Source organism: Pavona decussata, unplaced genomic scaffold (assembly GCF_977016875.1).
Source record: "Pavona decussata unplaced genomic scaffold, jaPavDecu1.1 SCAFFOLD_87, whole genome shotgun sequence".
NCBI classification, from domain to species: Eukaryota; Metazoa; Cnidaria; class Anthozoa; order Scleractinia; family Agariciidae; genus Pavona; species Pavona decussata.
In genome coordinates this window covers 5,203,019-5,230,000 of record NW_028145504.1, presented here as the reverse complement: position 1 = coordinate 5,230,000, position 26,982 = coordinate 5,203,019, and the positions used below count along the sequence as shown (strand labels likewise).

General features: G+C 39.3%; 2 protein-coding genes across 2 annotated transcripts; both read left to right on the top strand.

The window, feature by feature from the left end:
- Window positions 1-4,956: 4,956 nt before the first annotated feature.
- On the top strand, window positions 4,957-14,203 carry LOC146474977 (uncharacterized). Its single transcript, XM_085116711.1, has 4 exons — window positions 4,957-5,222; window positions 6,931-7,035; window positions 7,750-7,864; window positions 9,450-14,203. The coding sequence occupies exons 1-4, from the start codon at window positions 5,115-5,117 to the stop codon at window positions 10,604-10,606; spliced, it is 1,485 nt and encodes a 494-aa protein (XP_084972837.1). The 5' UTR covers window positions 4,957-5,114; the 3' UTR covers window positions 10,607-14,203.
- A 6,125-nt stretch (window positions 14,204-20,328) lies between these two features.
- LOC146474976 (basic phospholipase A2 taipoxin alpha chain-like) lies at window positions 20,329-26,305 on the top strand. The gene is made up of 5 exons (XM_085116713.1): window positions 20,329-20,508; window positions 22,389-22,425; window positions 24,146-24,272; window positions 24,633-24,745; window positions 26,102-26,305. The coding sequence occupies exons 1-5, from the start codon at window positions 20,425-20,427 to the stop codon at window positions 26,242-26,244; spliced, it is 504 nt and encodes a 167-aa protein (XP_084972839.1). The 5' UTR covers window positions 20,329-20,424; the 3' UTR covers window positions 26,245-26,305.
- Window positions 26,306-26,982: the final 677 nt, after the last annotated feature.

Here is a 26,982-nt window from a genome sequence, read left to right as displayed (position 1 = left end):
AACATCATCCTGTTGTCCTTGAAGTCCTACCGTTGCATTAAAATGCTGAAAAGTGGAACGTTTTATTCACTGATAATGATTAATATAAAAATTGAATTGGTGTTGGAAGGCGACGATCCCGGGGGCGGGGCATTTGCCCTCTACCTTCATCCCCACCCCGGGGCATTTACACAGCTTATGTGTCCCCACCCCGGGGAATCTGCCCATTTTTAAAAAAAAAATGCTAATGCCCGGGGGTTAGCCCGGGGGGGGGGGGGATGGGCACTGCTGGAATTGACTGACGCATTAGCTGATCAGACATAACAAAAAAAAAACACGAGGCGAATCGATGTTTTCATGTACGTGACATGTTTAGAGCAGCAATCCTTCTGACACGCACTGCGCAAAAATCTAAAATTCAAACTGCTCTATTTTCAAAACAAAGAATGCTATCCGGCTGAAAACAAGCAAGCCGATGGAAATTTAGATTTTCTTATTTGTGATGAAGATAAAAACCCAAAATTGTGTTTAGTTACGAATTTCAGTTTTTTATGACGTCATGTGAAAACCAAGAATTGGACCATGTCTTTGTAAGCTGTTTTTAAACAAGTCATTAAGCACTCGTTCTTTCCCGCAGAACTGGAAAGAAGCTAACGTTGTACCTGTTTTTAAAAAGGGTGAGGTTGAGTGCACAGAGAATGACAGGCCCATCTCCTTACCGTCACTAGTCTTGGAGCGATGTGTACTTCAAAGATAGACTGTATGATGCGTGAGGTGGTAAGAGATTGTCAACATGGATTCATTAGAGGGAAATCATGCACCTCCAACCTTTTGGAAGTTTTGAACCAAGTAGGCTCTAGACGACGGAAAACAGATGGACATGATCTATATGGATAAGTCTAAGGTCTTCGACAAGGTAAACCATGGCTGCCTGCTGCAAAAGTTGCACGAGTTCGGATTTGGAGGCAGCATCTTGCAGTGGTTTTAAGCTCTTACCTGATGGGTCGCTACCAACGTGTAACAGTGCTGGGTGAAACCTCCGATCCTCTGCCTGTCACTGGCTCCGGAGTACCTCAGGGCTCCATTTTAGGCCCGACGTTATTTCCTAAATTCAGTGCCCGACTGGGTTCTGACGAGCCATATTGCCATTGTTGCGAAGCTAATGTAAGGGTGTGTTTTCGACTTTAATCGGTTTAGATTAAGAATACAGTTGTTATTTCCTTTCGATAGTTTTGATGGACTCCGCCGATCCTGTGCAAAAACAAAATAATTCATAGCTATGGCCCCGGGTAATGCAAGGTGATTCGGTAACATTTAATAAACAACAACTTTCTGACTTTCTTAGCCGAGACCATTTTGACTCCCTACGTAATAGAATTTTCTTACCCCAAAAATCCGAAAATGTGCGACCCCATTCTAGTAATTCTATTGAAAATGCAACCCCATTATAGTCAATCCAGTCGTGAAAATGCGACCCCATCCAGCGGCACATCCCCATTAGCCTCTTATAAGGAAGTGCCCCCCCCCCCCCCCCGGGGCTATGGCCATATGATATTTTCCAGATTATTTGACATTTTCCAGTTGTTCAAAGATTAGAGTTAACAGCTGTGCTGTGTACAGGTTTGCCTCCTTCCTTGAACCTTGACTGGGACCTCCTCGAAGGTTGAAATCAAGGCAAAACATTTAAGTGATGTTTTTTTCAGCCTAATATGGTGTCCCTTTCCATCTATTTCCTTTCACAACATAATGCGTTACCAACTTGAATTAATTACATAATTGTTTCTGTAGACTTAATCTGTTTTCGTCAGTTACCTACCTATTTACTTATCTGTAGTTTTTACTGTGTGTACTTTCCTCTTCTTTTACTGATTATCCTGGCCCGCCTCGATTAGCACTGCCTCTGCGGAGCTAGGGATTAAGGATTTATTGGCAAATAACAAAATATTGTTGTTGTTGTTGTTGTTCAGTGTTGTTGTTTTTGTCAAGCGAGTGTTTTACACCATGTTTGCCGATGGCACAAAGATATATATATATAAAAAAAATAATAAAGTCTCGGGAAGATGCTGTGTACCTACAAGCGGTGAGTTGCGGACAGACATACAACTTGCAGCTGGCTGAGATTTTTAATTTAAAGTGCACCTAACAGCAGATCTTTTTATTCGGCGAAATAAATGTACTTTCTTTCTAAACTGTTCCAGCGAAAAAATTTTTTGAATTGGTTGAATCCTCGATTTTCTATGCGCTTTTGAAGTTGGGACTGTGTTGTTGCACCACCGCGTTTTAGGAAGCCTGGGACGAGGATGGTTGTGACGTCACCCCAGGGACCACACGATATCGAATGCGTCTATTTTTCGGTTTATTTCTTTGCGATTTACTCCACATAGTCCGTTTCAGAATGTGTTTGTCTTCTTCTTTACGGTTATCAGAAGAGTCCAAGGAGCCCGAGGAGTCTGACGAGATCGAGGAGGATTTAGAAGATTCGGATGACTCCAAAATGATTTACATCTCCGAAATCGAAATGGACGATTATTGACAAGAAGCTTCAGCAAGCGCAAACCCATTTGATAACAGCGACCTCGAACAAGACCTGTTTTAATACGGATGACCCGGAATAGACAGCCAGATACAAAACACTTTATACTGCGCACCAGCAATACATCCTTCTCTAAATACTACAATTGTTAAGCTTTCGAAAGAGATCAAAATGAACCATTTGGACACGAATTCGCAGATATGAATTCTCGAGTGTGATAGTTCTGTTTGTTGTGAATTAATTTTTCCGTTCGCGAGGGACGGACACAAACAGCGCGCTCTGCGATTTCTTTTACAATTTCGATTCTACTTCGCTAAGACTGTTTGATCTGTATACTAGAACAGTGAAGTTATTTACTGGGTGATTTCTTTTTACTCGGCGAAAGAAATTGCAGTCAAAGTAATACTTCAAAGTTACGAAGTCTTGAGCGCTTTCGAAAAATTCACCCGTTGTGTCATTTCCTCTCGTGTTTACAAGGTTAAAAGCAGCTTTCTTTTATTCATCGCATCAGGAATATTCCTTTTTCTATCCAGTACATGTGTTAAGCTTTCGAAAGAGACCAAAATGAAACCATTTGAACACGAATTCGCAGAGATATGAATTTTCGAGTGTGATAATTCGATTCTGTTTGTTGTGAATTAATTTTGCCTTAGCGAGGCGCGGATATAAACAGCGCGCTCGGCGATTTCTTTTATAATTCCGATTCTATTTCGCTAACACTGTTTGATCTGTATACTAGAACAATTTAGTTAATTGCTGGATGCTTTCTTTTTATTCTGCCAAGCGAATTGAAGGCAAAATAATTTTTCAAATTTATGAAGTCTTTAAGCGCTTTCGAAAAATTCGCCCGCAGCGACATTTCCTCTGAATGTTTTGAAGCTTAAAAACGTCTTTTTATATACAGAGCATCAGCAATACATCTTTTTCTAAACACTACAAGTGTTTTAAGACCTATAGAAACGAAAGTAAGACGAAAGGATCGAATAAAGGGAAGAAATTGGTTTCACAACATTGGATAATATACAAAGAATCGAAGATTTTCTCACCTTCCTATTGTTTCGGTCAGACTGAGGCACATCGACTGGGGCTCCAACGGCATGAATTTTTGGCCAGACAGTGAATCCCATCTCATCTGTTATTAAATGTGGCCAGAATGGTTTTACTTGGCCAAGTAAATTGTGGAACTGTCTTGTGAAACAGTCCTTCTCAAAATGAGCCGAGCAAATGTGAGAATATTCCGTCGGTTCCCACTTCGCTCGCTTGAGTTTTGCAAAATCCACCCATCGTTTCCGTCTCTTCAAGGCAACGGTACGATCGTCACCATAATATGGTAGTAAATGGAGACCTATCCCCTTTTCTAGATTTGGTACGTTACCACAGCCTCCAACAACACATCGGGAAGGCATATTAGGTCATGTAATCACTGATGTAATTGCAAAACATGAGTAGAAAGACTGGAAAGCGAAAGATCCTGCGTCCCTGGCGTGACGTCACAGCAGCTCGATCCATTCCCCGCCAAAACACGGCCGCGCAACAAAAATGGCGCGATTTTCAAACCTTCGCTGAAGCACCAAAAATCGAGGATTCAACCAAATCAAAAAATTTTTTCGCTGGAACACTTTAGAAAGAAAGTAGATTTATTTCGTCGAATAAAAAGATCTACTGTTAGGTGCACTTTAATAAAAGTCTTGCTCACTGGCAATGAAGAGCGGGTATTTTTTCCCAGGAATTAGTTAAATAGTAACCAAGATTGACGTAGGGACACTCAGCTAGTGTTTAGTGCACGACCGTCTTTTTAATAGAGAAAATTAATCGAATGTTTGGGTACTTCTGATAAGAAGCGATGCATGAGCCGCGTGCATGCCGGCGTGCGTAACTTTAGCCGTTCATATGTCGCTTCTTATTTTGTTTACGAACGTAAAGCCAGCCCAAATGTAAATCAATACGCACGTAAAATTTACGCACAGTGGAAATCCACCTTAATACTTCTATTTTCCTCTATTAAATAGATGCCAAGAGGCCGAACGCTTTCAGTCTCGGCACCCAGTCCGCGTTTTGTACTTCAGACTGTCAGGTTTTATATCGAGTCCGAGGAAACCCGCCAACGAACAAACCTCACGTGTGCACTTATGTAATTAGAGTTTCACGCTCACCGGAAACGGAAATAAAAAATGCATGCACGTTCCGTGTCTTTTATTTAGGTCTGCTATTCGACAAAAAAAAAAGCAAAAGAAAATGAAGCATACTATTTAAACCTACTCAATTTTATGTTCCATGAATCTTTTGATTCAATTCAAAGCATAACAATATAAAATAAAATAAAATTAAATTAAAGCAAGTTTGATAGATTTCTTGTCGTGCATTACGTCACAGAAAATGCTCACGTACGTATTCACATAGCGTTATATAAGTTTGGCACGTGCGTCTGCTGAAAAGCGACAACATTTTCTTCGTTACGTTTTGGCCTTTCGACCTTACTTCGCGACGGTTGTGGATGTGGTAGTTTCACGATATTTTGGTTACTTAACGTGTTACTGATGATTACGTGCTCTTGGTAAATCTCAATAGATACTGCTTACAACTACCTCTTTTTGGGTTTGGTATGGCAGCATCGACAGAAATCGTCGAAGGAAAAATGCCAGTACACTTACAGCACGAGCGTTCTACCAGTTCGACTTGTCCGACCTCGACAAAGTGCAGAGGACATAAGGTAATCATCGAACTGATTTCTTTTTTGTTTAAAGTACTCGTCCAACAGAAGACTTAATTTAGTGAAAGCTTTTGCCTTTATTTTTATTGCTTACAGTCCGACAAAACTGAAGTAACTTAAGCTTAAGCTTAAGCTTTGAGTAGTTTGTTGTAATGGTGACTCGGTTGCAGTTGGCGTTAAAATATCTGTTGAAAACCTATGCTTCTAAACTTCGTGTGCTTTAAGTTTATTTTTCTTTGCATTGACCATAAAATAGGCTGTGGATCTTCCATATCCATGTGTATATGGGGTATATGGTTGTCGGATTAAGGTTATGTAACTTCGATATTCGAAATTATCAATCGTATTTGTCGGCGAGAATACACAGCCCTTTTCTCGTGCCTTTCTTAACTCTTTGAAGAATGTCTCTGAATGAGTTCATATAGCTAAAATTGTTAATTTTTTTGCGTCTTAACTTAACATTTAGCTAAACCAAAAGGAGCGGGGCCGATAATTAGCCATCTGCTAAATTCGAAACGGGTGTTTAGGAATAGTCATGTATGTTTTTTGCCGCACTGTTGAGGGGGGGGGGGGGGGGTGTTAGGGATGGGCAAGATTAAGGACAAGGCCGGGATTTGGCAGCGACCATCTGCCGTAATAGGACTTCCTTTCACCATTTTAGTGGACTGACTAACAAATTTTCAATGACACTTATTAACTCGACTAAAAAAACGATCTCATTTCCCCACCCGTATAATTGTGTAGTGTTTAATTAAGGGAGCTTAAGCACAGACGTTCTTGAGCCATGAACGGCAACCGGAAGTTGAATGGTTTTTTTTTTTTGTCGTGTATTTGCTCCTCACAACAGACAGGAAAAGCTCTTGTTGAATGTCAGTGGCTTGACGTTACAAATCGTGATGGCGTCAAAATGCTCCAAAGAGAAAAAAATTTGACTTCCGATTGCCGTCTGTGGCTCACGAACGTCTGTGCTTAAGCTTCCTTTTGTCTCTAATCAAGATCCCAGAACTGTGGAACCCACACTACACCTACGCACATGTAACATTTATTTTAGGTATTGCAGCATAGTGTATCAATGTTACATATGTATCTCCAATGACAATTCAGCAACAATACATGTAATTCTAACAAGGTTTAGAATAATTTAAGTGGCAAATAAATCTATGGCATTTTGTTTTCCAGTTTGCAGCTGTAGTAACTACAGTCGACTCCCGATAACTCGAACCCTCGCTAACTCGAACCTCGCGCTAACTCGAACCAATTTTTCTCTCCTTTCAGGTCATTTTCTATATAATTTTACCCTCGATAACTCGAAACCCCGATAACTCAAACCTTTTTCAATTTCTCTTGAAGGTTCGAGTTATCGGGAGTCGACTGTATCTCTGAAAAATGCGTGGTAATCCCCTTTTTTGTTTTCAATATTCGAACACCTGTTACCATAAACAGCTTTTCTTCCTAGTCATACACTGCAAAATAGTCTTCCTTATTGTAAGGCACAATCCTTAAAAAAAAACCAAGTTTCTCAGGCCATCCTGTAATGCATAGAATGTACGTATGTGCACTGGCAAAAGGAGTCAGTGTTCTCAAAATGGAGCCAAAGTTATGGTCATAACTAAGTTTTAATATCTTGTAAATACATGTAACAGCTAGTACATTTAGCAGACATTTTATCATCACTTTTGTGTTAACAAAGGACTTGTATGTTCCACAGGTGGAATACTCTCATAAACTCACTGAAAAAAGGAGGAGGGACCGAATGAATATAAGCATGTCCGAAATAGCTCAGCTCTTGCCTAGTTCATCTGTTTCAAAACAGGTAAGACTTGTAGTGAAAGAATGAAAAAAAAAATGTTTGAAGTTACATGCACAGAAGGTGGTTTAAATATTGTAAAACTGCACTGTATAATTACACCTGTATATCAGGGACACCCAGTCATTCATGTTGATGAAGTCTGTTTGAAATAAGGGCTTAACTGCCTTGGAAATCAGGTTGATATGTGAGAAAATGAGGAATTTTCTTTGTCGTTTTTAATTAGCATCTTAAACTGGTAGTAACCTGGAAAAGTAAATTTTTTTTAAAGGGACTACTGTAAAAATGTCATTAAAGGTTGGTTACAATTTTCAGAAAGCTGAAAGCTCACTCATTTTCTCATTTTTCAGCACTGGAAAATGTTAAATAAGTTCCTTGTTATTATTATTATTATTATTATTATTATTATTAATTATTATTATTAGTATTATTATTATTATTATTATTATTATTATTATTATTATTATTATTTTTTTGTGAGAGGGGGGGGGGGGTGGTGCTCAGTTGGTAATTACTTCTCACGAGGAAATCTTGGTCTCTCTTTTTTTAGCAAAATACATTGTGTGCCACAAAGGCAATGTAACCTCAAATCCACTAGCTTGAACATTTTATAGATAATAACAAAATATTTATTACTTGCTTCATGTATTTGCATATACTCAGGTAATTGTTTCTCAGTTGCCGGTTATGAGGTAATTATGTTTTCTTTTACGTGTATAGCTGGAGAAGGCTGAGATCTTGGAGAAAACAATCAGTTACATCAAGAAACTTCAAGAAATCACTGGAAAGCAGGAATTAAATTCAGAAAGGAAAAATGACAACCCAAAGTTTCAAGGTGAGTTATACATGTACTTAACAGTCAGGGTTTAACGAGCCTATATCCAGAAAGGTCAAAAAACAGTAAGGTGCAGTGACGTGCATGCTTATTGTTTGGTTTCCTTTACCTCTGATTGCATTGTGATAATAGAGACATTTAGCACCAGAGTTTTTGCGCTAACGGCAAACCGGAAATGGCAGTTTCAGGTTAGGCATTTCGCGATTGACGTTTATGGCTTCTACCGCTTTAGCTACACCTCTCACTTAAGGTGGCCGCCAGATTGAATTTGCGTATAGCAGTAGTGCTGTTTTTCATACAGCAACATAAAGATCTATGTTCGCTCTTTCGCATTATTTTACACCTAAACATCAACATAAAGACTTGTTACATACAAATCTGACGTTTTTACGTTTCAAAAAATTGAAAAGTATGACTCAATCGCTGAGGTAAATGACTTACGTGAAAACCTACCTCTCCACGTTGAAAACCGCAAACGTAACATCAGAGCCTTGTCACATGATCTCTAGCCGTTCGCCGTCTGAGGTTTTTGCCGAAAGGCCCGGAGCTAAATGTCTCTTTATGACTATGAATTCATGTTTTTTGTTAGGGCTAGGACAAAACATGGACCCAGGGTCTGTGGACTCCCCTTTTGGACCAGGACCGTGGACCACTTTTATGGACCTGGTCCATGGACCCCCTTTTTAACTCTTTAATGCGCGCTTTTGTGTGGGCGCGTGTGATGTTGTTGATTGGCAACCATGTAATATCACGAAATGAATGTACATGTCGACAATTGCAATTCTTTCGTGTATCAAAAGGAATCATCGGGTGTAGATTTAATACATAATGCCTCATTGCATTCCCTCAATTAAAATGTGGCATGGCGTCCACGAATCCTTGCGTAGCTCGATGCAAGTACTCCTTTACTGTTACAATTCACTTCTGCATTCACGAGTTGGTTCACGGGAGCCTTTGATTCTTTTCTACAGAAACAAGGACACAATAAGGCTTATAATTCACATATTATGTTTTAGCTTGCATATGTACATGTAGCGGTGCACTGTTACACAGTACAAGTTGTATTGGTATTACTTCAGCCTTCAAATATTTTGAAACTTGCATCTACATTTGTACCTGCTTTGACACTCAATGTATCATTGCATGATTGTAATGGCTATTCATGTTTCTTTGAACAGTAAGTAAAGTGTTTAGGGAATTTACAGTATGTAAGCAAGGCAACTGATGCCATTTTCATGATTGTGAACAAAAACTAGTACCCAGGCTTGTCACTGAAATATTGGACTGGACTTAGGAGATTGAAAAGCCCTTAGTCAAAGAGAACTAATCGAATGGCTTGATTAATCGGGTATAAATGACCTTTTTTTCCATCACCTTATTGAGGTAAAGTCAAAAAATTATTATTATTTATCAAGCACTTATTTGCTTTGACATTCAGTGAAACCTGCTGAACCTCCTACACTGACATTCTTCGGCTTGACAGGTACGAACGTGAGCCAAAGAACGTCTGCGTAAGAAGCTAAAACTGCTCTAGTTTTAACCAATGCCTGTATCATTAGTAATAATTATTTGTTGTTGGTTGCAGAATGTCAGGATGTCACAACAACAGATGGACAAGCACCCACTGAGCAATCAGAAGTCAATTCAAATTACTACAGTGGTTTTAGGGACTGCATAAAAGAGGTGTTTCACTGCCTCACCAATGTTGAAGCTATGGATCTTCAACAGCCTTGCTTCCAGCGACTCATGTGTCATTTGCAGGCTGAACTGCAGTTTTTGCCTCTAAGTGCTGCAAAGAGCAACTCACTACAAGATGACAACCAGCAAGGCAATCAGCAGACCAAATATCCGAGCACAGCTTCTAATGTTGATGTGGAGAACTCACCAATGTCGAAGTCCCATGAAACCTGGCAATCTAAAAGATCATATAACAGCATCAGCCAAACAGGTACCCAACAAGAGGCTAGCTCCAGCTCACCAAAGCGAGTGCACATCGATGATTCCAATGAAATAAGCGGAGACAATGGTTTGTATGCACGAGGAAATGAAGGCAGTTTAGATGCACAGCAGAGTGAGAGCAATTTAAGCAGTTTATCCCACCAACAAAGTGACAACAGTCTACAAGGTTCTTCTACACAAGGGAGGGTTCCAAATGAAACGCCCTTTTCCCAGGTGGAAAGCTCCAATGCAGACAAAGAAAAAGGTCATTCCAGTGGCAGCAGGTCTGACAAAGGAAATGTGGATGGCAGTGGAAATGAGGGTCCTATTGGAAACAATAAATTGCCTAACAGTGGCCTTGACATACCCATTGCTGCCATTCCTATCTCACCAAGGACGCCTTACATACCCAACCCATACACAGCAGCAACGTATGCCCTCCACCCATCTGGCACTCACTACATTCCAGTGCTTCTCCATTTGAACATTCCTGTTCCTGTAGCGCCTCCATCATCTGATATGAGTGGATGCTCGGCGCCCGGCGGATATATGGCGGCAATGAACTGTATGAGAATGGGAGGTCCTCAGTATCCCTATGTCCCATGTGGCATGCCTTTTGTACCACATGTTCCTGGAGGTGTGATGGGCATAAACAGCATACACAATGCCGTGTGTAAGCAAGAGCCTGAAACACAGAAACAGTGTGGGTTCAAGCGAAAAAAGGAGGTTGATCCTACCACTGTGGATGATGAAAACATATCTGACTCTGTGAACGTGTGCAGTACAACAGACAAAATATATTAAAAACAGTTAACACTCAGGAGTTTTAATCTGTTTGACAGAAAAGGTAATTAATATTGTTGTACATAGTCGGTAATATTTGTTACGCCTTTAAAAAGCAGCTTGTCTCAAATTTGAGACAAGGAATAATTCTTTGTTTATCAAGGGCCCTTTCATCACTTCCTTCAAGCGTCCAATACTTTTAAGGTTAGAAACATTGCATGTATGTGTATAGCCACATTGCGCTGTTAATGTTATATCCAGACAGCTGTCAATACTACTTGTAGGTAGCCAACCTCATCCCCAGGGACTTGGTCATATTCAAAATGGTGGTACATCAAAGACCTCGGAACACACTGCAAGAATACTCTATGGGCCAGGAGTATTCTGTGAAGACATTTTTGATTTTTGTGTTTGCTACACTTTTTACAGGATCAAATTGGCAGTGTCCATTTTTTTTTTTTTTCAAAAAAAATGTAGCAAAAGTTGTTTGTCACGTGACAAAAATTAATGCCCTACAATTCATGGAATATTGTTGCAGCATGTTCCAGGCTCTTCTCTGAACCACCAATTTGAATACAGTCGAATCTCCCTTTGCGACCACCTCTCGTAAGCGACCACTTTTCCAAAATACCAATGGTTTTCGAGTCAAATCACAATAGATGGAACCACTCGTAGGCGACCACCTATCATAAGCGACCACCTCTTGTAAACGACCACTTTTAGAGATGATTGTTTATAATTTTCAATTGATTTTAACCTTCCGTAGGCGACCACTTGTCGCACAATCTGCTCTATCTCTCGTGAGCGGAAATCGTAATATGTGTCGCTGTACCATAGGCTACATCATTACAGCAGACGCCCTGAATCTCACAGTCGGAGTGTTTCCCATATAGCTTAGCATTGAAATGATTGATAAAATACACGTGCACTATACTTCACACTGAAATAAACTTTAATCAGATTAAATCTCTTGTAGGAAAAAAACTCTCTTATCTTTTTGCTTATGTTCCGTTCCCTGAAAAATTTAGACGGCGCCACCTGGAGTAATAAAAGAGTCAAGTTTCTTACACAATAATTGTCTCAATCGCTGTATTAAGTAATTTGTTAGAAACAAACAATAATCACCATAGACCGTCAGATTTTTTGCCTAGAATAATTTTGGACCAGTCTTAATATACTTGTAGCTAAGAAAAGTTATTACTTTGGGTTTCGATAAGCACTGGCAAAAGGCTTTAAGGTCTTCGCAATTACCATATGATTATCCGAAATTTAGACCTCCTGTGGTCTGACCTCTTGTAAGCGACCACCTCCCGTAAGCGACCACATATCCTTGACATTATGGGTGGTCGCTTACGGGAGTTTCGACTGTATTGTAAACACTTTGAGGACGAGTCAACGATGGTAGCTAGCATCAAAAGATTATAAATGTACGACTTAAATTTTCAGCTGCCGGTGCAGCATGTACATGTAGATAAAGAACATTAAACACCACACTTGAATTCACGACACTATTTTCTTGTAACTCAAAACCTCCCATCAAGCTGACTGGAACTCATTAATTTGCTGCAGCCTGCAGCCCGTTTGATGAAACTGATCTCAATCACTAATACTAGGCCAAATAATAATTTATTGTTTGTCAAATCAGCTTTTTTGTGATTGGTGGTTTACAAAAATTATTATATTATTATTCTGTAAACTTGTCTTATTGAGATTTACGTAAATAAAACAATTTAACTTTCAAAATCGGTCAGAATTTTGTATCTGTTAGGGAACATAATTAATTTTTGCTTGCAGTGACAGTGTTAATTCAGGACTTATGAGAAAAATTTATTATTTGTCATTCTTGCTCATAGCCAGGATGGCAGATGATCAGTCCTAACCTATGCCTTGTAAAAGTTTTGTGAAATTGGAAGGGTCTCACAGTCTAGATTTTTAGTGCAAAGTCATCTTGGAGTGCCTTAGAAAGCCTCAAGCTCACATAGGATTAAAATTTCTGGTCTTGCCATCTCGCATTTGAAGTCTCAAAGTAACAGATGTATTTATTGCCTTTTTCTTTTTGGGAGAACTTGTATCGAGACATTGACTTCTGAGACTACAAATGTAAACCTAAACCATAATAATTTTTATTATTAAACCTGAATCATTGTATCAGGCAATTCCAGGGATTTGACTGGGTTAGCAGCCATGGTATATGAGCCATTATACCACGCCCGAGAAGTAGAGACCATTAAATTCTCTTCTGGTTGTTCTTGCAAAGTGAAATTGACAAGATCTAGCAATATTTCTTGATAGTTTTTAATAAAGCAATATTTACTATTCCACTCATTCTTGCTGGATATGAGAGGATTATAGCCAATGCCACTACGCGCCTCATTGGCTATCTATCATCTCATATCCAATGAGTGCTTGTTGAATAATAATAATAATAATAAAAATAATAATAATATTACTGTTAATATTAGTCTTTAGTATAATTTCAGAGTTAAACTGTTAAGGCTCAGTGAATATTGTCAGTGTTAGTGAATATTGTCGAATAATCCCCTCGACTTCGTCTCGGGGATTTTTCAACAATATTCACTTCGCCTTCGGCGAATAATTGTTAAATATTCATGAATGTTAATAATTTTCAAATTGTTTATGGCTTATTGGTGTGCACCAACATTTTGGGCTGACCACTACAGGTGTATGTCTAGCTTTGTTTTGAACTGGACCCATAAGAACTACATAGATTTTGTACTAGTGCTGTGAAAGTTGAAGACTCGATCTCTTTCGGCGACGTGACTTGATTTATTTTAATTCTGAGCACATTGGTAATGCCTGGAATTAAAACATATTGTTAATATGAAGTGAAACTTGTTATCACATCTTGATTCTCATTCAACAATGCTTTAAGGACGGTGCCTACTATTGTTACTGCGCATACGTTCTGCGCATCTCGAGATACTCGGGTTTCCTATGGGTGGTGCCTACTAATACAGGAATATTTTTGCGCGGTTTAAAACTATGCGGAGAAAGCAGAACTTACCAAGTACCTTTGGTATCTCGAAAGAAAATTGGGGGTAACCATGCATTTTTCAGAGATAATTAAGCTTTAATTTAGGAAAAAATCCCATACATTGCCTTATATTTTGGCGCTTTTTGGAGATGTTATTGCTTAATTATCTCTGAAAAATGCGTGGCTACCCCCAATTTTCGTTTTGGATTCCAAAAGGCCTTCCTAAGATCTGCTTTTCCCGCATAGTCATAAACCACACAAAAATAGTTCGATATTACTGGGCACTGTCCTTAAGCATGGCGCAAAAATTGAGGCTGGCAACAAAGGTACATTGGATGTGCATGGGTTGTACATCATTGTGGGCCAAAGGTTGCTGGCTACTCTTCACTCTTTTGTTCAAACTCCAGTGGGTGTGCTAAGTTATGTAGTTGTTAAAGTGTGTATAACTGGAGGCAGGAGTGCAAAATTCTAGCAAAACATATTTTTTGATAATGCTAGTCCCACTAGTTATTATATAATGGCTAGTTTGATTTCTTAATCCTTAATGTAATAAATTTATCATACATGTATTTTAATTTAATTGATTAAAAGCCAGCTGTGCTGGTAGACTCTTTGAGAGCTAATTCTTTTGGCTTTTTTTTTTTGTCCACGCGAAAGAAGTTACAACGACAGGTCGCCAAAGCGTAATATAAGAGTTTGCATGGCGTAAAAATTAAATCGAAAACTAGACAACAATATTCCCACAAAAACCCACAACAATTGTAATTAAGTCTGAAAAAGCTTACCCGGTGTAATGCTGAGTTTTCAAGGCTTCTCAGTGCTTCCAAAGGCCGTTCTGAGCGGTTTATTTCTCAGCGGCTGGGCCACGTGCATCACTGTATTATGAAAGGGTTGGAAACTTGAATGAAATTTGACCCGTCATTTGATCCATGAGAGCCCTTCGAAACTTCGCTAAAATTTGCTTGAAACTTAAGCACTCGCTTACCTGCCTCACCATATGTCAAGAAGGATGATATGCAGTCCTTCCTGAACAGTTCATTTTCGGAGAAGTTCATTTATTGAGACACAGGTTTTCGTTGAAAACAAAGTTCATTTCAAATCGGGCGCCATTTTTGCCGCGGACTGAGCCGTGTCCCCGGAATGTCATGACAAAGTCACGGTCAAACCTAGGCACGAGTACTAAAATGTGCCTGACAGGGGGGATCCACGTGAAACCTTTGGCCTGCAACAAATTACACACACCCCCTCTCGGCTAAGTGCAGTTCTGTACAATTTCGAAGATCAGTTTGCTTGACCAAGAGACTCTTGGCTTGACATCAACATCTCGTCCCAAATGATACAATCTAGATATAGAAAGCGTACCCTTTACATACATACTTTATTTATTTATCCACGGTAAAATCTTCAGTATTATATTACATCATAAAAAGAAAGTATTAAAAAACTTCACAAGTTAAAATAAGAATACTGTTTTACAAGATTGCCATGTGGGACCTGACTGAGAATTGTTGTAAAGTCGATCAATTTCCCTTTAAAGCGACCAAGAGAGTTTTTTTTCGTAAATTGACGGGTAGACTGTTCCATAATAGCGCCCCGCTGTAGCTAAAGCTACCTTGCGATAGTTCGTGCGTGGCTTTGGCAAGTCTAGTTTGATCTCGGAATCCCTTAGATTATACGATGTACTGCGGATGCTAAACAAATTTTGTAAGTACTTCGGGGAAAGCCCTTAAATTGTTTTAAACATTTAACGTCGCCTTCAACTTCTTTCGGCGCGTGGAGAGATTGTCCCAGTGGAGCCTCTTTAGGAGGAAACTGGTACTTGTGTCGTAAGTAGATCTGGTAATAACCCTAGCAGCCCTATTTTGGAGTTTTTGGAGTTTATCACTCAAGGTAACGTTTAGTTCATCCCAAACGGAGCTACAATAGTCAAAGTGGGGTAAAATTAATGCTTGGTAGATTTGGAGAGCGGCGCTTTCAGAAATGACTGGTCTTATGCGTTTAAGGGCGCCTACAGCTGAAGATATTAATCTGATTATTCGAAAGAGCATGTACACGCTGATCAGATCCAATTACCATGATTTCAGTCTTGGCAATATTAATGCTTAGCTTGTTGGTTAAAAGCCAGCAATTAATTTTAATTTAATCAAGTTTCAGATTTGCAATCTAATCAAATCAACCGTTCAATCTGAGGTGGGCTTAAAACAGAGTACCAGACCCCTTAAAAATAAGCCACCTATTATTACATCATTTTATTGAAAAGTTAAACGCTAAACGCTTTGATAATGGCGTGGGGTAACGCCGTAACGTCATCCGCCTTGTAGAGTTTTTAAAATGTTTTTAAAGAATCTATTAGAACTAATTAAGTAATAAAATTATCTTAAAAGTTACCCAAATGGATCAATCAGGTTAATACAATGTAAAGTTAAAAAAAAATCAACTTTAAACTTATCATAATTATAAGTTCATCAAATTCTTACGGAAAATTGACAAGGCATTTGATTCTCTTAAACTAAGCGGTAAATCGTTCCACAGACGACAGATCCGAACAAAAAACGAATTCTTTAAGACGTCAGTCCTGCTGAAAGGGACTGATCAAGCGTTAAATGATCAACATTTCTACTGAAGCAGCTTAGTACAAGAATGAAAAGATACATAATCGAAAATGTTTAATTTGTATATATTCTTAAGACACTAAAAAAGGTAAATAAATCGTTTATTAATAATTAAGGTTTCTTAGCTCTGAGTTTATGACATTTTCGAGGTCAGCCATAGTATTGGCAGCGAAGGTTATATTTGTGTCGTCGGCAAACATCCTCGGAGAGGCTAAACTAAGGCAATTGGGCAGATCATTAATGTACTGACTAAGACTGACAAAAGTGGTCCAAGATTGCTTCCCTGTGGGACTGCTGGGATCATAATCACATAATCTTTATCGCATTGTTCGCAATGGATGTGATAGACTGTTCCACACTTTTTAAGATTTTCTGTTTTAGTTGTAATCTTAAGGAATTGAAAAGCTTGTGGACAAGTGTAACCTCGTGTGATTTGAATGCTCTTTGGAGGCGTTCCCGGAAGTGCCCTTGATCAGTACGGCATTGAACAGATTCTTCGGAATCTCTCGAAGTGGATCCAGTGCTCGGTATTATTAGCATCCAATCTGGACAGTAATTGGCTTTCAAGGCTTCCTTAACGTGTTCAATTTCCTTTACTTTGTCAACTTCTTCTGACACCAAGGTGTGAGCTCGAAGTAGTAGAGTGTTAACTACAGCTCTTTTATGTTGTAGATGATGATTAGAATGAAAATTTAGATATTGATCAGTATGGGTCGGTTTCCGGTATACGGTGACTTTCGTTAAGCCATCCTCGTTCACGTGACGGCAGGTGTCAAGAAATTGAATTCTGCCATTCTTTTCTTCCTCCGAAGTGAACTGGATGTGTGGATTGATGGAATTGAGATGATCGGAAAAAGAGTTCACTGCGCCTTCATGATAGCCTGCGTAGCAGTCGTTTCCGTTTCCTTTCAGCCGGCCAAGCGGGGCAAGCGCGCGAGGACATTGGGATCCTACTGTTTTTGCTCCTTTTGCCCAATGCCCTCGCGCGCTTGCCCCGCTTGGCCGGCTAAAAGGAAACGGAAACGACTGCTACGCAGGCTACCTTCATGAATTTTGGTCATCGTGTCATCAACATATCGATACCACATAGCTGGCGGGATAGGTGCGGTATCCAATGCTTTGCTCTCAAAGTGTTCCATATAATCATTGGCTACTATGGGTGAAATTGCGGGAACCAATCGCGGCCCCTTGTTTCTGCTGGTAGAATTCATTCTGGAACACTGTGAAGTAGGTTCTAGAGAGGCACATTTCAGGTAGGGTGGGTAATTGTGGTCCATCAAAAGAACATCTATCTGGGAAAGTTGGGTCACCTTCCAGTTTCGATCTAACAATTGGAATAGCTCCTGGAATAGCTTCATTGAACAATGTGATAAAGATTATGTGGGCGAAACTTCTCGGTTATTGGCAACTCGAGTAAAGGAACATCTTTCAACAGATGAGCTAATTAGAAAATACAAGCCTGCAGCTGGGATAGAATATGTCTGATCAATGCCTAGGAAGAAATGAGGGTGAAGAAATCGATGAATCGAATACTGTTTATTGTTCTCACATTCAAGGAAACATGAGTACATGTGCCTATTCTCGGACACTTTTGCATTTATCACAATAACTTACCAGAAGGGCAGGAGCAAACTTAAAAGCATATAGTTTCTTCGTTTAATTACTAAGCACTACCTAAAGATTGGCTGATTGAATGCTGAGGTTTTCTCCGTAATTTTGAAAAATATTGTAGACGTTGAGTGGCCTATTCTCGGACAGGTTGTCCCCTGGAGGGAGGGAGGGAGGGAGGGAGGGAGGGAGGGAGGGAGGGAGGGAGGGAGGGAGGGAGGGGGAGCACTCCACAAAAAAAAATTGGATAGGGGTGTGCGGCCCGCTTCCCAAAACCCTTACCCTATTTATGGGTCTGGGAGTCGAAAGAGAAATTCTAATGGGTGTAATGAACACATTTGAATAATAATGATGATAATGCCGGATGATGATGATGATGATGACGGTGAAAATTGATCTTAACCCTAGGATTTCTCTACGTGTTGCATAACGAGATAAAGCTGCCACCTCTCTAGGAATGACTTACCACAATTCGTACAGCCCACTCTCAAGTAAGTGGTGAGAAACGAAGCAGCTGTACTGCAAATCTTCTTCTTTCTCAGCTTTCTATAGCATTCGTCATGGTCAAAACAACACCTATTAAAGATGGTGATTAAAGAAAAGCTATCGCACTTAAACAAAACCAAAGTTAATGGTTACTCTCCTGACAGTTGGGATTCTTAACCATGTTATTTTCAATTTAAGTTATTTATTTGTGAAGTTTAATGTACGGCGCCACTAGGGTACACTGAAAGGTTGTTGTTGTAATTGTTATCTGGGAAAATCTGACTTTGCGGCACAAACTATCAAGCCTCCCACCGTTCCAGCGCTGACCAATACACTGCCCTGTCTTCATACTGATAAGGGCTGTCCATTTTATATCAGAAATGAAATTCAGATTTGCACTTTGCACGTGCATTTTGTGTTTTTTACAGGTCGATATCGCTTAATTGGCTCTCCTTTCCTCCCGGCATTCCACAGTAGCAGCCCTGATAGCCGTTGTAGTCCGGCTCTAAACTGTAAAAGGTTCCGCTTCCAATCGCGCCAAGAACCTGCCTATTAAAACGTTAAAGAAAAACAAAATAATAAAAGAAAGAAAGAAAAAGAAAAAGGAAAAGAAAAAAAAAAAAAAAAAGAAACGATAGTGGTTTTGCATAACCGTTGCTTTTCTTCAGTTATAGAATAACTGAAGACGAAAAAAAAAAAAAAAAAAACTCGGTGGAGAAATCAGCATTGATTGAACATTTCCCCCGAAGACTTTAGTTTGTTACTTAGAAGATTTGACTTTTAATGCTTTAATTTTAAATGCTAAACATTTTAAACATTTGGTAACCTCCTGGGTTAAATAATTGTGTAAATTAGAGTGAGAGTGACCCACAGAATGGGATAAAAACCTTGAAACACTTCCATGCTAATAGCAAACTGTCCACTGGAGTAGTTTAGCCACAGTTACGATGCTGCTCTTTCATCCAAACCTTGCACGTGCAGGACCACGTGCAGTTTATCTCAACACTGTGTTAATCCGATCTATAGCCCAACGTAGATAGCCTTAATTTTATTTCACCTATAAAGCTCACCGTGTATTCGAATTTTCAGGGCCAGTTGTTTAACAGTGGTTTCTTGCCAAGGTTGTTTCAGTTGTTTCATTTGCTATAGAAGCGCCACTAGCATGCATCAAAGGACTGGAAATCATCACTAAAAATTAGAAATTCTTTCCACACTTTTTTATCAGTAAGAGTGCCTAAGTTTTTGTGGCCGAGCTCAACCGGAAGTGAATGTTCTTATTTTTCTCTTCATGTTTTGTGCCTGAAACCTTCTTAGCATGTTCTTATTTAGACCACGTGATATTTAATTGAATTTCCGAAAACCGATACGAACTTGACCAGAACAAAAGACCATTGTGCATTGTGTGAAATCAAATTCCTTTAACCGTATGTGCATGTTGTTACAACGTACAACGTGTTTTCATCTCGATCCAAAAATTGGTGCAGAGCTTAATAGGAATTTATGCTTTAAATCGCTTGGAACTATGGGTCATCTTCAGCCTCAACGTTCTTATTGAAAACGTTCTTATAAAAAAAAAGAGTGAAATTGTATTGCTTACTGGTATGCAGCTGAGGCAACTAATGAATTGATTATAAAAACCCTCCTTATTTGGAAACAGATGCATGCTCTCGCAAACGAAAAACAACAACAACAACAACAAAACAGAAAAAAAGGGTTCCTAAAATTGTATATAATTTTTTTCACGTTCAATTTTTACTTTTTATAGTTTACTCAGAGATGATACGACATTTCCCCTCTTTGTAAAACAAAACTCTCTTGTCGATGTTAAACTCGATCCTCTTTGCATGGAAGGGATTTGTCACCTTTTTCCTGCTTCGAAACCGAAGAGATTAAGGCTACTGGGAAATGGCCTTTACAAAAGTCAAAGAAACTTGAGAAAGTGCAATTTGTAAAATGATTCATGTCAATAAATCCCAGTCAAACGATTCTAATTGGCCAACAAAGTCATTAGTTACTCAAACACACGTCATGTTTGAGTTGAATCTTTTTAATTTCAAGACCACTTGTACACACTCTCATAGTACCTTTTTGCGGCGGCCATTTCAGTCAGTGCCCTTTGCTGATTTTTGACGAGGACAATGGCGGAGAATCCAAATGTAGCCGTTCTTGTTGTTATTGTTGTCATAGTTGTGTCAGTCTTGTCCATTCCACCTCCGTTCGAGGTAAGTTTGATCTGTCTCGTCTAGCTGACGTCTCCTGTCATTTTTTTCAGTTTCTAAGCCTATTGTCTTGAGAAAGAATCAGTACTTATTATTTATTTTATTTCTTCTTGGCCTCCTCACTCAGACAACCATCCCAGAGGTTACCAATTTCAGAAAGAATTAATGTCAAATCAAAATTGGACCTTATTATTTTTAAAAATTACACTGAATAGTAAATATTGCAAAAGGAACAATCTCTCGGCTAAAAAGCAGCTTTGAATTAGCTTTCATTGATTGATTACAAGCTTCAGTTGTGGATTTCATCCACAGGCAAACCTGAAAGGTAGACATCATGACGAACATCTCATCGACCGTGACCTTGCTTCAGTCTATAAAATGCTCAAAGCCGGTCGTGTTTCCGTCTCCGACGTGAGATACAATTCAGACCTCAAATTATATTAATTAATCTCTTTTTTAACTGACACTGAAAGATGTCATTTTGCCGACTCTGTTCGGTTCACACGATGATGACGACGACAAAATTAGCTTGGCGAAATTCGTGGCTCGTCAGGGGAATTTATCGAAGTCGAGTGGATTTGTGAGGTTAAAATAAAACTGAAATCAGCTTAAGGTATTGTTAGTTTGATGGCTTTATTTTCCCGGTAGGAATTGATTAAGAATATTTTTCGAAATGGTTTAAAAACTCAGTTTTGAATTAAACAAACTATCTTAAGCCCATACAAAAATTAGCCAAGAAACGAGGGGAATCCTTTTATCTCTCTTAACTGCGATTTAGTACTCAGTATTTGGTTTCTTCCAGAACATCAATGGCACATTTATCAGTTTGTTCCGACATCCTCGTGCGGAGAAGTAGACCTTAGACTCTGAACCCAAAACCACGTGCTCTGATCACGTACACCGGCCCATTAACAACCTATTAGCTTCCCTGCAATGTCCGTTTCATACGGATCAGTGAGAGTTAACAAGAATCAGAGCTAAACGAGAGATTCCAATCATGTCAGTTACTATCATTCAGGCTTCATGATTAATTCAAATGGCTGAGTACAAGTGCGTGTGAGAATGAATTGATTCTCTTGCCCAGGTACTCACTGTTTTTTTTTTTTTATAAGAACCTTTTTTATAAGAACGTCGAGGCTGAGATTAACCAAAATTTTAAGAACGTATCAAGAACATTCCTCAGGTTGAGAGTCGATTAAGAACGTTTTTATTTTGCTAATCTGTATAAAAAATCAAGGTAACAAATGTAAATTAACCAAAATACTTAAGGGCATGTTTTGTATAACATTAACAATGGTGACACACATCTTGGTTTGTCATCAGTAATCAGCAGTTCTTGATACCATATCTCAGCAGGCAATGCACTTTGATAGGTTCAGCTCCGTGTACACCTACAGTATTAATTTTTTCCCCTTTTAATCAACTTGGTTGACTTAATTAACTGAGTAACAAAAAGGCTACGATAAAAAAAAAGAATTAAGATACTACGGCTAAGTTAAGAATGTGAAGAGAGCTAACTAACATGAAGGGAAATGAACGGTGAATGAATGTATAGGACACGGCGGAAATGGAAAAAGTTTTCGAAGTTTTGCTGAAGAGTACTCGATGAACTGAGTTCTCGGTGAGAGGATTTGTCTTTAAAATTGTGACGTACAAATCTGATTGTTCACTGTGCTGCAACGCCATCTTTGAAACCGACTTGCAAACGCCGTGTCAAAAATAATTTGCTTTATTTCACAAAGATGTTTTGTCCATTTTGTACTGTGAAATATTTGCCTTTACTTAAAGTAAGGTTTTAAAGGATCTTAACTGTTTCCTTTGTCATGAGTTTGCTTAATTTGAGTTGTAAAGTCTCTTGTGTGTGTGTTTTTGCCTTATCCCAGAAGAAAGAAGGAAATATGGCTTTTCGGAAGAGACACGGTAAGTTGTAGTGTAGTTGTCTGTAATATCAGAACTGATGCAGCTGTTAAATTACAGCTGTAGTGAACTTAAAATAAAATTGTGTACGTTTGGTACTAAAGTTTGCATTAACTCTGATTTGTTTACAGTTCTTACGTCAGAGGAAATTGAAAATCAGGGGGAAATTCATTCATTGCTAAGAGTTTAACTGAAATGTTCAGTTTGACACAGCTGTTATACTTAACTCAATTTTCAGTACGTTTCTTATAGAAGAAAATACACTGAAACAAAAAAAAATTTAGAAAATACTAAACGCAAACGGTAACAGTAGAATTGAGCAGAGAAACCACGAGCCTTTTGTTAGTCTTGTCAAAGAAGCCGTCTATTTTGAAACATCAAACGGTTGAAACTTTAATAGACTGTTCACAGTCCCCCTATTTTTCCGTGGGATTCTCGAGACTCTATGGAGCTGCCGCCATCTTGGTTTGTTAAAGCGAGCGCGATCTGGGGAGAGTGTCTAAACTACCAAGGGGAGGGGAGTGGAGTTGGGAGGCGGCTTCCCATCCCCCACTATACTAACACCCACTCCCGCTCCCCTCGGTAGTTTAGACACTCTCCCCAGATCGCGCTCGCTTTTACAAACCAAGATGGCGGCAGTTCCATCGAAGCGTACCGGTCTCGAGAATCCCACGGAAAAATAGGGGGACTGTGAACAGTCTAAAACTTTAATTGTTTGGGCGTCATTTACTGACCGACAAACACAACAAGAAGATATAATTGACAGTAATCCGTCACCACTCCCAGGGGTTTTAATTCATCACTTATTAGAAGATATTCACTGTGGTCTGTTGCTCCGAAACGGCGATATGTAAATCTGATTCGCTAAATTGTCTGGCATGTCTATCAGAGAGACAACGATCGTACATTGCTTCTCTTACTCAGTATTTAGGTGAATAAATAGGTTCCAAGTATTTACTAATGAGTAATCGACTCTGCAATGGACTTGTATCCCAACCAGGGCAGCCGGTTTACGCTACAGAAACCAGAACTTATTCCCAAATATCCAAATATCCACAAGAGTCACTCCCGGCTGGTTCTTCCTTAATTGTTTTACTTTCTTGCCTGTTATAAACTAAGGTGCTTTTACCCGAGTGCAGCACATTGCAACTCGACGCAATTGTTAGGCAATCTGGGGCAAAGGCAATGCCAGTAACATGCTCTTTTCACAACTTATCTCGTGAGCAACGAGAAAAAGCGTTGCAAGTTGCAAAAGAAGTAAATCGGACTCTTATATTTTTCGCAACATTGCGAAATTAGTTTAAAGTGTCATACTGGGCTGAGTTTCTCGAAGCATGGTTAGCGCATTGGTAAAGAGGTATTAAAACCTATAGGTTGTTATGGTATTTAACCCGGGTTAGCGCTAACCATGCTTCGAGCAACTGGGCTCTGAAGATTATGTGGCTTGTTCTGCAATGTTCTTGGTCGTTATCGTTGCAAGTTCCAGGAAAAAAATCAGTGCCTTTTGTACTGAGCACCTCGTTGTTCACAAGCCTACTGGTAATCTCACTTCACCACCCACTCCCAGTTCACTACTTGAGGACACCGAATATCTATTTAATTAGGACGTTCTAAATAAAATGTTGCCCTAAAAATAACCATTACACCGGTAAATTTGGTCAGTTTCCCATCTCGGGTCTGCAATATCTAACAGGCTTTTCTATCATATTTGTTACATTTGAAGCCCGTAACCTTTATCAGTTTGGAAGAATGATCGCTTGTTCCACAAATCGCAGCATGTGGGATTACTATGACTATGGCTGCTGGTGCGGATTTGGCGGGTCAGGAACTCCTGTCGATGGCACTGACAGGTACGTTTTTGCTTATTGCTATCAGATTATTTCCTACTCATGAAGTGTATGTGATAGAATTTTTTTTTTGTTATTTAAACAGTATTTTCGTTTCGACGTTTACTCTAAGAGCAAAAAAGCCCAGGAGTCAAGCCCAGGACATTGCGTAGATTGGTGGGAATTGGAAGCTACAACCATTGAGAAGAAGAAAGAAAGAAAAATTTTATGGATCTTTTGGAAGTGAGACAGTTGAATTGCAGCAACATTTTTGAGCAAAATATTTTATCGAAAAGAAAACATCCATTCACAATCAAGAACGACCACCTGGTCTCGAATTACGACAAGAAACAGGGCTTTAATTACACTTGTTGTTTGTTTCAGGTGTTGCTATTTACACGACTTGTGTTATGACATGTTGATAAACAAGACCATCTGCTCAAGCTCGTGGACTACGTACTATTCTATTTACCGCTACACTGGATGTCGCCAATGCGGTAAAGAGTTTCTCTGATTACTAATTTAACTATGCTAGAGCTGTGCAAGAATAGGCCATTACCAAGTTGATGTGAACCTCACTATGAAAGCGAGGCTAAGTGCTAAGCTCTTCATATGAAAATTACTTTTGTTTACATGTCAATGAAAACTAATTTTCATAATAAAAAGTTTGCATTTAGCCTCGCTTTCATAATGAGGCTCAAAGCAACTCAGAAATGGCCTATTGCCAACTTCCTCCCGCAAACATGGCAACAGACAACCTCCTTCCGAGGTCCCTCTCTCTTCCTCAAGGGAGGAAGAGAGAGGACCCTGGGACGAGGTTGGCTAAGAGAGGCACACTTATAAAAGCCCATTTTACAGTTGTGTGCTAAGTGACCTGGTCTTGGATTCTAAACGAGGCTGGGGGTGACCTTGTTTTGATACAAACCTCACTGCTTTTCATATGTAGATCAAACTGTTCTTATGCTAACTATTTGCATTTACATATGAAAAGCAGTGAGGTCTGTATCAAAACAAGGTCAACCCCAGCCTCGCTTCCAATTCAAGACCAGGTCACTAAGCACACAACTGTAAAATGGCCTATTGCCGTGACGCCACGAGAGCTTCTTCTTGGTGGTGCACTGATTTGTTGAGGAACTTCATTGACAAACGGTTAAGACAAATTTGCTTGAAATGAATTCTTAAAGGGGCAATGTCCCCGATTTTTAGCTATAGTGTGCCTTTGGATAGCGAAAACACAATTTGTATCGATGGAAATGTTAAAATAATGGTTTAGTATCGTTGACAATTACCCTAGGAGTATACGTAACTATTATTTGTTATCTTTTCCGGCGGATGGCTTGGATGGAAATGGATATCGATTACAACTTGATAAAATTGACCATGTTTTGAAGTTCTTCCTGTGTATTTTAGAGAAATTGCTAAAAACAGGTTTATAGTTTGTTCTTCATTGGAGAAATCAGTTAATTTTCCTCCCGGTGCTCTACGAACAATTTCGTGTTAGAAAAAAGTTTCTACGTTAAATACTTGAGTAGCTTTGTTTGAAATACAGCAAAATCTCCGTGCATTGAACAAGCATGCCTGAGAACAAACAATTCGTTTCTGAGCTAGCCAAGGTGGGGGTGGGGTGGGTAGGGGACCGGCTATCTAACTGAGTAGCTGTAAAATAAAAATGCACCAGTCAGAGAATAGTCTACAGGCCTTTGGTAAGCCTTAAAAGAGTGCTATTGGTTGGCAAGTTCATCCACTCCATCAGCAGAAAATAATTTCTTGACGTCAGTTCGGGCTAGACATTATTTTTGTTCATAACGTCTGGCATTTTTCGGGATTTATTTTCTTCTTTCTAATTATTTCAGAACCCGAATCCAAGTATCCTCCCGATGATCAGCAAAAAGCATGCAAGAAAGCTCTTTGCAAGTGCGATAGCGTGGCCGCCAAATGTTTTGCTGAGGAAGATTTCCACACCTCAAATATTAACTATGACACTTCAAGATGCTGATTTTCGGAGAAATAAGTTCAGATGATGAAAAAATCTGAAATAAAACAGCCAACTTCACTTTCCTTGCCTCTGTGATTACTGTGTATTCTTTGTTTTAATGGCTTCCACAATTCCCACTTCGGGTCGAATTTGAAAACAACAACGTAAATAACTGCGAGGCTAGGATTTTTCTTCTATTTAATCTTTCATCCGCAGTTCAAATATATGTTGCATATATACATATTTATTTGTTCATCCTCCACGGGTATATTACGGACTCAAAGTATGACCAGCTCCCAAATGGCTTGATAGCTCAATTGGTGGAGCACTGTACCGGTTTTGCAGAGCTGGTCATGGGTTCGAATCCCGTTCAAGCCTGAATTTTTTCAGGATTTCTTTTCACAAATTGCTTAAGTAGGCTGTAGAATTAACAGGCGTTATTTTTTTGCGCTTTTTTTAATTTTATTTTTTATTTTTTTCAAGCAAGCGGAGACAAGCGCGAGGCGAGTGCGGGGCACGAGTCACGCACGACCCGCCTCGTGCTTGCCTCCGCTCTCCTGAAAAACGCAGAAAAATAACGCCTCTCCTGCAGGCTACTGCTTAAGTTGCGTAGTTCTTCTATTCAATCTTTCAGCCGCATTTCAAATATATGTTGCATGTATTCATGATAAATTCAAAACAACAACAACAAAAATAAACAAAGGAACTAACCAACACAACAAACACTACTCGAGACACCAAAGGAAGTTCTGCACAGTA